Genomic DNA, 11,777 nt, shown 5'->3' with positions numbered 1-11,777 from the left:
TCTGGGATGGGGAGGAAGAGGGGGGAGTTGGGATGATTTGTTTTTATTGATATTGTTTAATATGTTCTTGTTTCTTTATTGTTGTTCTTGTAATATTATTTGTTCTCTTACATGTATTTTGAAACTTTAATAAAATATGATTATAATATAACAGAATACTACAAAACATATAGCACAAGACAAGAGTTTTAGAATAATGTGAGTAGCAACTTGAGGCCTAGAAAAGATGCAATGTAATATTTGATAGCTGTGTGTGTCTGTAAGGCTTACTTACCAAGGAATCTTAGATTGAAGGGAAATGTAAATTTCAAGTGTTATTTGTTTATTATGTATGCATTAATATGTTATAATGCTGTGACCTTAATAGATTCCACTTCTTCTTTACATGAATCTCAATGCCTTATTCTGAGGGGAAGGGAGAGAGCTCAGAAGAGAGGATGGTTCAAGAGGGGAAAGGAATACAGGGTGGGGTGGGGTAAGGTAGGGAGAGAAAATAGTACCTGGTGCCACCTGCCCCAGCTGTGCACATTTATGTGCCAAGTGTGAGCTGCATAAACATTCATTTTTGAAAAAAATATAGGTTAAAAACCAACAAATAAAAGGTACATGCACTGGTACATATGCATTTATGTTGTAGAATAGCAACATACTGTAAACAGCTCAGACATTTGATGGTGATATATCAAAATCTGAATAAACGTAAAACTATGTTGCAGCACATTAACAAGTTAACCTTGCCATGTTAGAAATATAAATGTGTTTGTCCCAACGCTGTTCCAAAGTCCAGTATCTCTTGCCAGTCTGGGGGGGGGGGACCACTGGGGAATTAAGGGGACTTATACCTGCCATCCCCCCCCAACTATCTAGTGGAGTGCTGTTCAGTAGGAGCAGTTTGTCAATACCTAAATGTGCTTAGTAGCAGATGTAACTTTCCCCTTCTGAAATGGGGGATAGATGTCTATTAACTTGCCTTGCCTTTGTCCAGGCAAAACACACCCAGACCACACCACCTTGCCATTTCCATGTACTTAGATTTGGGACATGCATATCCTGGCTTTGTAAAATGGCAATTTAGACATTTAAGCACATCTCATGACTGAGTATTGCATGAAATAGGTACAAAAGTTTAGATAAACTGAAATTATCACAAGTATTTTACGTCATAAGAAAAAATTGTATAGTTATAAGCACAGATAAACCAAGACTACAATAGATTTCATATTACAGGAATAGTTCTAGCAATGTTTAAGAAGAATGAATATAGATTTATTTGTAGAAAATCCATTCTTATATGTGCTTCTGCTGTAACAGGACATCAATGGTATGAAAATAATAAAGAAATATGAATGGATAAAAGTAAAATAAATGTACATGATTTCTCAGGTACTGTGTCAGGTACTAAAGAGTAAGATATTCTATCTTGATTTAATTTCACACATTTGACTAAGTTTGGTTTTTTGAAAGTCTGAAAGCAGTTCATTTGTTTTAAATAAAATCCAAAGTTCAAAAATAAGTTTGACAAGAGCTGAGATATTAGCCCCTGAAAAGCAAATACTTCCAATGCAAAAATCACATCATTCATGTATAATGTCCATCGCTGGTGCTGTAGTTATTTGAAAACTGTGGGAATGCAATATCTTATCAGTTACGTTCAACCACCATGCAGGAATAGTACAGAGCATGCATGTACTGCCTGACCAAAAGACATCAGATATGGCCTCTCTTTTGCAGTTGTTCCAGTTTTCTTTTGAGGAGGTTATAGTTTTCTTTAGTTCCAGGTGCAATGGGATCAAGCTTCAAAGAAATTTCATAGTGTTTCTTGGCTGCCTCAAGATTGCCCCAGCGATGATACAGCACAGCTGAAACAGCAATAAAGAGTTTGTATTAACAATAGTTTTCAATAATATGTATTGTGCAATCTTGCCAATCACTTGAGAACAACATTAAAATCGTAAGGAATTTCCTGGTGGTAAAAGAGAAATTTATGCTGCCAAATAGAAATTATATGTTTGAAAGTCTGCTCAAGTCATGGAAGAGTAGAAGACTGGTAATCTTTGATGTTGCTTTATGAAATAAGTTTATTTACCAGTATGCTATATTGTTTTATTAGTATATGAGGGGCTGCTGAACAGTTCTCAGTACTGGTGTACTTCAGTAGAAACAGATGAATAGCAGCATTGGTACAATAGATCAGTACACTACGAGGGGCCGCTGAAAAGTTATCAGCCCAACCAACAAAGTTGAAGCAGTCGCCACTGAGGGCTATACACTTACTCCCTCTTTTACAAAGCCGCACTAGCGGCTGCCGTGCGGCAACAGCCCCAAATCCCATAGAGATTTAAAGGGCTTCGGGGCTTTGTAAAAGAGGGGGTTAGTCCAGTGATTTTTCACTGCTTTCATTCTATTAGAAAAATATGGAATGAAAAAGTGGAATCTCGCTAGACTAAATATATAGCCCTCAATGGGGACTGCCCCAACTTTGTTGGTTGGACTGAGAACTTTTCAGCAGCCCCTCGTAGTCTACTGATCTATTGTACCGATGCTGCTATTCATCTGTTTCTACTGAAGTACAGGATACAATTAGCCCAGCATTATCTAGAGCAGTGTTTATCAACCTTTTTACACCTATGGACCGGCAGAAATAAAAGAATTATTCTGTGGACCAGCATCGGTCCGTGGACCGGCGGTTGAAGAACACTGGGCTAAGTCGTGGGCCAGACCCCGCCCGTCTCTACCCAATCTCCACCCCAGACCCCACCCCCATAATAGTACTAATTGCACCTTGCACGTCCCGTGCCTCATCTGGAAGCCTTCCCTCTGACGTTGCAGGCGCAGGATGCCCGTAGGAGCCGTTGCTCGTGGCTTTGTACACTGAATCAGTTAGGAAGAGGGAGCTGGCTCGAAGATAACGCTGCATCAATCGCACCGTGGACCGGCGGTTGAAGAACACTATTTTGGGCCTGATGCACGTACTGGCCCTGGCAGGAAATTTCTGTGCACTGTCCCACTTCCTCTCACCTAGTTCTCAGATAGTAGAACCTTAAACAGAAATGGGAATCTTGCTATTATCTAAGAAATATAGCCATAACCCTACTCTTCTGCCAACCAACCCAGCCAGCTGATTAACCATTTCCCATGGCTGTATCCATGACATCCTGTTTGTCTGTTTAGGTTGTAAGCTCTTTCGAGCAGGGACTGTTTTCCTCATCTTTGTAACTGTACGGCGCTGCATATGTTTGGTAGTACTATAGAAATAATTAATAGTAGTATCATATTTTTTTCAAAGTATATGCTTTATATTTAATTTAAAAATTATAAAAAATAAAAATAAAAATAGTAGTACTGTATTTCCCTGCATATAGGCCGCCCTAGTGTATAGGCCGCAAAAAATGACTATACATGCTTTAAAACTAGTAGATAAGCAGCCCCATTGTATTAGCTGTGGCTTATCTACCAGTAAATGGGGCGGTCTATACAATCAAAAAAATCATCCCCCCCCTTATCTACCTCACTGGACTTGCTGCTCCTCAAATTGCGATGGTGCACGGCAGGAGAGATCTTTTTGATCTCCAGCCCGGCTCCGCGCTGCTTCCTGTGTACCTTTGCCGTCAGGATTCAAACCACACATGAGAGATGCCACCAACTTGACATAGTGGCCTTCATGTTCCAACAACTCAACCCACCAGAAATTCACACCATGAACGAAGCCTGGTTCCAATCCCTCTGGTCACCAACTTGACATAGTGGCTTTGCCCTGTGGGTTTGCCATTGGGCAAAGCCACGGGGCACACACAAAATAACTGGCCATGGGGCAAACCCAAACAAAATAACCAAAGCTTAATCTACAAAGCACGTCAAAAGATCGACCTCCCTCAAATTCTGGAACAAAGCAGACATCATGTTCCAAGGAATTCATTACACATTGGCACACACTAAGTATTTTTTTAATTTATTTATTTATTCAATTTTCTATACCGTTCTCCCAAGGGAGCTCAGAACGGTTTACATGAATTTATTCAGGTACTTAAGCATTTTCCCTGTCTGTCCCGGTGGGCTCACAATCTATCTAATGTACCTGGGGTAATGGGGGGATTAAATGACTTGCCCAGGGTCACATGGAGCAGTGTGGGTTTGAACCCAAAGCCTCAGGGTGCTGAGGTTGTTGATTTAACCACTGTGCCACACACTCCTATTCGAGGATATGACCCAACTACAAACAAAAACCAAAATCTGAAGACGCTCAAACGGCAATGCAGATGATTAGCATTGATATGTTTGAATAAATATTGTGTTTGTTTCAGCAGAGCCCATCAAATGATCACAATCTATCAAACCCCCCATTCAGCATTACCCCACTCTGTGTTCCTATTCCCTCCCTTTTAGCATTACTACTACTACTACTACTACTATTAAATATTTCTATAGCGCTACCAGATGCACACAGCACTGCAGAGAGTCACAAAGAGTAGGAAAATCAGAAGGAGATCAGAGCCGCGTGATAGCAGCGGTGGATACAGGAGGAGAGAAAGGGAGACAAGCCAGGGGAGCCGGAGAGAGGAGACAGGGGATCCGGAGACCAGCTACAGGAGCGGCGAGGAGCGGGTAGCGGCGAGAGGAGGCTCCGCCCACCTGCACCGCGTCAGCGCAGCATCATCGCCCAGACTCCCCCTTGAAGGAGGGGAGCCGCGGCGCGAAGGAGATCAGAGCCGCGTGATAGCAGCGGCGGATACAGGAGGAGAGAAAGGGAGACAAGCCAGGGGAGCCGGAGAGAGGAGACAGGGGATCCGGAGACCAGCTACAGGAGCGGCGAGGAGCGGGTAGCGGCGAGAGGAGGCTCCGCCCACCTGCACCACGTCAGCGCAGCATCATCGCCCAGACTCCCCCTTGAAGGAGGGGAGCCAACACACACACACACAAGCAAAAGGGAAGCAAACACTGAAAAGAAGGAAGGAGTAGGCCCAGGAAGGACCACACATCAAAGGAACGAAAGGCAAGGAAGGCACTGAAGAACAGTAGCAAGGGCAGAAGACAGGGTAGAAGCAGGCCAAGAAGGTAGCGCACACACATACACAGAGACAGCAGTAACAAGCTCAGCAGGACAAGAAAAGGCGGACTCAAGAGAGAACACAAGCTAAAGGAGAAGGCAGCCACAGAGGGTAAACAAGGGACAAATAGCAAAAGCGCATAAGTAAAAGGAAGCGAAAGACGAAGAAGGTAAGGAAGAGGCAGGCACAGGAGAGAACACACTAACAAAGAGCAACAGGACGCCTAGAGAGCGGACAAATATGGAAGCGGAAGGAACCCGAAGGATGAGCTTCCCAGTGTACTGCACGGACTGCCACATGTATGACTACCTCCCCTCCGGGCAGCAGTCATATGTGTGCGGACGATGTCAGGAAATGGAGAGCTTGAAGAGCGAAGTCAGTCGACTGAAGCTCAGGATCCAGGAGCTGGAGGGACTCTACATTTCCGAAGCCCCCTTCCAGACAGCCGAAGACCCCATGCGAGAGAGGTACATCGAGGAACAGGTCAGGGAGCTCGAGAGGTTCATCGAGGATGCCTACAGGAGAGTGGAAGAACAGGAGCACAGAAATGAGGAAGACACACAGAGCAGAGGACAAGAAACATCTGACACCAAGGTAGAGGATACCCATGGAGGAACCTTGCTGGAAGAAACAAAGAACATCAAGGACACAGACCTGAGACTGACACGGAGAGTGGAAGAACAGGAGCACGGAAATGAGGAAGACACACAGAGCAGAGGACAAAAAACATCTGACACCAAGGTAGAGGATACCCACGGAGGAACCTTGCTGGAAGAAATGAAGAACACCAAGGACACAGACCTGCGACCGACACGGAGGCTGAAAGAAGGGAAATCTGCAATCCTGGTGGGAGACTCAATCCTGAGGCACGTTGACAGTCACATAGCAGGAGGGAGAGAGGATCGGCTAGTGACCTGTCTCCCAGGAGCGAGAACAAAGGACATCGTTGACAAGATTGAGAGAATCCTGGAAGGAGCAGAGACGGAAGAGACAGCAGTGATAGTCCACGTCGGGACGAACGATGTCACCAGGAGGGACTACAGCAAGAATGCACTGACTGAACAATTCAAGATCTTAGGAAGGAAACTGAAGATGAGGACCCAGAGGATAGCCTTCTCAGAGATCCTGCCAGTACCGAGGGCAGAAACGAAGAGGCAGACGGAGCTACAATCAATTAACGCATGGATGAGAAGATGGTGTGAGGAAGAGGGATTTCTCTTCGTGAGGAACTGGACAACGTTCTGGGGAAAGAACAAGCTTTTCAAGAAGGATGGTCTACACCTGAGCAAGGCTGGAACTAGACAACTAGCAAATAACGTCAGAAGAGCGATAGAGCAAGCTTTAAACTAAGTAAAAGGGGAAAGCCGACAGTCGACCTGGTATCGACGGTTCGGGAAACAGTATCCAGTGAGGGTACTGAGGGGAAAGATTACGGGGAAGACACAAGTAGCAAGCAACAGACTATGAACAAACAAGGGAGTCAGATGAAGCGAGAGGGGGAAAGGATGAGCATGCTGAAAGGGGAAGTCAAAATGGGACTGGATGATGAGAAGGAACAAGAGGAGGACAATAGGAACACGCCACAAGGGGAAGGCAATAGGAATCTACCACAAAGAGAGGACAAAAGAGAAAATACTCAGGAGTTGGCAGGTCAGGAAGGGGACAAAATGAAGAATGGAATGCAAGGGAAAATAGAAAGGAAGGGAAAAAGCCGGGAGTTAAACTGCATGTATACTAATGCAAGGAGCCTAAGGAACAAAATGGGGGAACTAGAAGTCATGGCCAATAATGAGAGACTAGACATCATAGGGATCACGGAAACATGGTGGAACGAAGAAAACAAATGGGACATAGTACTGCCAGGATACAAACTCTACCGAAAAGACAGGACTTACCAGAAAGGGGGAGGAATAGCACTATACATAAGGGATACCATTCACTCAACCACTGTGGACACAGCAGTGACAAATGCCCAACTGGAGTCATTGTGGATCAAAGTACCAGGAAGCAACGGATCCGAGATAAAGATGGGACTGTTCTACCGCCCACCAGGGCAAACTGAAGCTGAGGATACAGAAATGGTAGCCGAGCTGAGAAAGGAATGCAAGAACCCAAACACCATAGTTATGGGAGATTTCAACTATCCTGGTATAGACTGGTGTCTTGGAAATTCAAAATGTGCAAGGGAAACGGAGTTCCTGGAAGCAGTCCATGACTGCTTCATGGAACAACTTGTCGAGACACCAACGAGAGGATCAGCGATTCTGGATCTGATCCTCAATGGGCTGAAAGGACCAGCAAAGGATGTGGAGGTCATGGGACCACTAGGAACCAGTGATCACAACATGATTCAGTTCAAAGTGCAAGTAGGACTACCTATGGGAAAGAGAACCAAGGCAACAACATTTAACTTCAAGAAAGGGAACTATGATGCCATGAGACAAATGGTGAGAAAGAAGCTCAGAAACAGCTCCAAGGAAACTCGGACTGTGGAGCAAGCCTGGTCCCTATTCAAGGACACAGTAAACAAGGCGCAAAACCTATATATACCAAGATTTAGGAAAGGTTCCAAGAAGAATCAGACGAGGGACCCTGCATGGATAACCAGTGAAGTAAAGAAAGTGATAGGAGACAAGAAAAAATCATTTCGGAAGTGGAGAAAAGATAAAACTGAAGGAAACTGGAGAGAGCACAGAAAGCATCAAAAAGAATGTCACCGAGTAGTCAGGAAAGCCAAGAAAGGAGCCATCGTGCGGCAGCTGTTGCTGCTTGAGAGCAACCCACCCTCTCAGCCCCGGACCGACCCGACGGGACGTCTCCCGCAAAGACTGCCTGCCCTGCTTTGACTGGCCGACGCTGCTCCTGCTGCTGGGCCAGGCGTGAGAGCGAGCCTGCTTGCTCCGCCCCCCAGCCCGTGCCGGGAAACTTTAAATTCAACGGCTCAGGCGGAGGAACGGAGGAGCCATCGTGCGGCAGCTGTTGCTGCTTGAGAGCAACCCACCCTCTCAGCCCTGGACCGACCCGACGGGACGTCTCCCGCAAAGACTGCCTGCCCTGCTTTGACTGGCCGACGCTGCTCCTGCTGCTGGGCCAGACGTGAGAGCGAGCCTGCTTGCTCCGCCCCCCAGCCCGTGCCGGGAAACTTTAAATTCAACGGCTCAGGCGGAGGAACGGAGGAGCCATCGTGCGGCAGCTGTTGCTGCTTGAGAGCAACCCACCCTCTCAGCCCCGGACCGACCCGACGGGACGTCTCCCGCAAAAACTGCCTGCCCTGCTTTGACTGGCCGACGCTGCTCCTGCAGCTGGGCCAGGCGTGAGAGCGAGCCTGCTTGCTCCGCCCCCCAGCCCGTGCCGGGAAACTTTAAATTCAACGGCTCAGGCGGAGGAATGGAGGAGCCATCGTGCGGCAGCTGTTGCTGCTTGAGAGCAACCCACCCTCTCAGCCCCGGACCGACCCGACGGGACGTCTCCCGCAAAGACTGCCTGCCCTGCTTTGACTGGCCGACGCTGCTCCTGCTGCTGGGCCAGGCGTGAGAGCGAGCCTGCTTGCTCCGCCCCCCAGCCCGTGCCGGGAAACTTTAAATTCAACGGCTCAACGGCGCAACCATTCGGCGCGCCGGCTAAGACTGAGCGAAGCACAAAAAACCCAATTTATAATTCAACCGCAATAACTGTTTCTTTCTTTAAGACTTCATAACAAACTTCAAATAACAAATTAACCGCCTCAATCTAAACCAACATCATTAAGAGGCGTGGCTTGACCACCGCAAGGACCACAAACATGAAATAATTACTCCTCCTCACCCACACTCAAAACTGATTAAAAAGTGCTTATTTTTGAAAAAGTCCCTATGTCGCCTACAAAATCGACAAAAATCGGCCCCTGATTCGGACATAGATTCTTTTCTTGCTTCTTTAAATCATCCGACTATATCGGAATCTATTAAAACAAAACTAGATGCTCCTATAACTACAAATGAGATTGAGACTGCTATATCTTCCTTACCCGCTGGGAAAGCCCCTGGACCAGATGGTTTTACTGGCGAGTTTTTTAAAAGTTTCCGAGCTCTCTTGGCACCTCAACTTCTAACATATTATGATTTCCTCCACTCCACTCCGGACAAACAATTTAACTTCACTGAGGCCACCATTGTAGTTATTCCCAAGCCAGATAGGGATGCTACTATGGTTAAAAATTTTCGTCCTATCTCTCTCCTCAATTTGGATTACAAAATCATGGCGAAAATTCTATCACTAAGACTTAACACAGTGATCCCAACCCTCGTACATAAAGATCAAACAGGATTCATCAAACAAAGATATATAGGAGATAATATACGTTTATTTCATCATATAAATGCTCACGCTAAAACAATGTCGGAGCCTGTGATTGGCCTGGCCATCGATGCTGAAAAGGCCTTTGACCGAGTGGAGTGGTCTTTCTTATTCCGAGTACTGAAATGGTACAACTTTGGTTCCTTTTTCACAAATTGGATAGAAACATTATACCGTCAACCCACGGCCCGTATCCTGATTAATAACTCTCTCTCTAATAGATTTTCCCTTTACAGAGGTACCCGTCAAGGCTGTCCCCTTTCACCATTATTATTTGATCTAGCATTGGAACCTTTATTATCTGCTATCCGACAGTGTTCCCTAATAAAAGGTATTCCCTCATCCAATTGAGACATTAAATTGGCAGCTTATGCCGATGACGTTCTCCTCTTTCTCAGAGATCCCCTTTTCTCTCTACCCCATCTCATTTACATAGTTTCCCAATATTCTCGTCTCTCGGGATACTCTGTCAACTGGGAGAAGTCGGAGATCTTTCCTCTTAATGACCATATTTCCTTCTCAGATCTAGCTCACTTCTTTTTTCCATGGTCACAAGGAGCTGTGAAATATTTGGGAATCCTAATTCATAAAGATCCAGATCATGCTCAGGATCTTAACATATCCAAAATCAAAAATTTAATTTTAAATACTACAACGCGTTGGTCTCCGCTTTATCTGTCCTGGTGGGGTAGAATAGCCTCCATTAAAATGACTCTGGCTCCACAAATTAATTACATTCTTTCTATGCTTCCCCTTTTATGCCGGAAAAAATTCTTTCATTGGCTTAATATGAAAATTTCTGAATTTATTTGGAACAAGAAAAAACCTCGTATTGCTCTCGCCAAGCTGAAGGCCTCTAAGATTAATGGCGGCCTAAATCTACCAGATTTTTACTACTATTACATTGCATCATTAGCCAAATATGGAGCTCAATGGATAGTTGACTCGAACCCTCAAGATCAACCAGCATGGTTCGAAATGGAACGCTTTTTATGTACACCACTACACGTCTCGTGCTTTCTTACAGTGTCAATACCTAGACACTTGAGAAGGTATTCTTTATTATGTGCAACGCAGCATGCTTTACGCCTATTAGATGCAGCGGCTGAAATTCACACTGATGAAGGCCCACTCATGTCCCTTTGGAATAACTCTAAAATTCAGATCAATGGAAGATCCCTCTCATGGAAAAGGTGGCAGCGGGCGGGTGTGTGGTTTGTTCATCAATTGATCTCCTCTAATTCTTTTGTCCCCTTTGATATTTTCCGTTCCACATACTCACTCCCATCCTCTGTACGATCACAATGGCTTATGCTTACTGGAATATTAGATAATATACATACACGCCCTGATTTTATGACCTCTATTCATACTGTTCGTCATTGGTCTACTCTGGCTTTACTGAAGGGTAAGGCAATATCTCTTTTTTATGGTATACTAAGAGATCACTTCTTCACTTTTTCAACTCAATCTATGAACCATTGGGACTCTATTTTGAAAACCACGCTTTCTGAAATAGATTGGGAACTCTTCTGGTCTTCCACAAATCGTCCTCTTTTATCATCCAGAGTTTCACAATCAATGTACTTTGTTATGTGGAATGCAGTATGGACTCCATATCGTAAGTGGAAAGCGAATCTACAACAAGATTCTACCTGTTGGAACTGTCTGAAAGCACCCGGAACTCTCGATCACATGCTTTTCCACTGCAATATGGTTCATTCCTTTTGGCTTCGTATTTGGGATACCATAAAATCTATCACTAAATGTTCAGAAGTGATCTCCATGGACATTATAATTCTTCGTTCTCAACACCCATGTTTTGCACAATCAAATTGCCCGCCTAAACTCATTGACACCATGTTCGTGACAGCTCTAATGCATATTCTGAAAAACTGGAAATCATCCTCATTGCTAGACTACACTTTTTGGTGGAACTCTTTAAGTATGTACCATAAATTTGAATCTTATGCATATGAGAAGAAATTGTTTTCTCGATCTTCCACAAACTTGACACGAAACAAATCACCTTGGCCATTCTTAGATTCATATGTTCGTTCTGCTCTATAGACACTTCTGCCTCTCTCTTTCTCTCTCTCTATCTCTCTCTATTTCTCATTCTCTCTCTCTTCCTTTATCTTTCTCTCTCTTTCTCTTATCCCTCCTGCTTCTCTGTCTTCTTCTATTCCTTTTCTAAGCAGTTCCAAATACTCTGGATCCTTCTCATTAATCTAGTTTTATTCAAATGATTGTAGATACGAATATTTGATACATGATTTTCATTATGATCTATATGTTTGAACTGCTTTCTGTTTATAATTCCTATAATATTCAATAAAATCATTGAACTAAAAAAAAAAAAAAAAAAAAAAAAAAAAAGGAAAGCCAAGAAAGAGT

The 11,777-nt window shown here is 44.4% G+C and overlaps 1 protein-coding gene across 5 annotated transcripts in view; it reads right to left on the bottom strand.

Annotated features, from left to right (window-relative positions):
- Positions 1 to 250: 250 nt before the first annotated feature.
- Positions 251 to 11,777, bottom strand: part of TMTC4 (transmembrane O-mannosyltransferase targeting cadherins 4) — a 275,681-nt gene continuing 264,154 nt past the window's right edge. For 3 of the 5 annotated variants that reach the window (XM_033948833.1, XM_033948835.1, XM_033948834.1), the window contains one exon: positions 251 to 1,859. In XM_033948833.1, the coding sequence (XP_033804724.1) occupies positions 1,708 to 1,859 (152 nt within the window). In that variant the 3' untranslated portion in view covers positions 251 to 1,707. Of the gene's footprint in view, positions 1,860 to 2,896; positions 3,040 to 11,777 lie in introns of those variants that run through there. The other 2 variants (XM_033948831.1, XM_033948832.1) reach the window with 2 other exon arrangements.

The sequence above is a fragment of the Geotrypetes seraphini genome, chromosome 6 (genome assembly GCF_902459505.1).
Source record: "Geotrypetes seraphini chromosome 6, aGeoSer1.1, whole genome shotgun sequence".
NCBI classification, from domain to species: domain Eukaryota; kingdom Metazoa; phylum Chordata; class Amphibia; order Gymnophiona; family Dermophiidae; genus Geotrypetes; species Geotrypetes seraphini.
The sequence above is the reverse complement of the archived record's forward strand: the minus strand, read 5'-3'. Positions and strand labels throughout refer to the sequence as shown.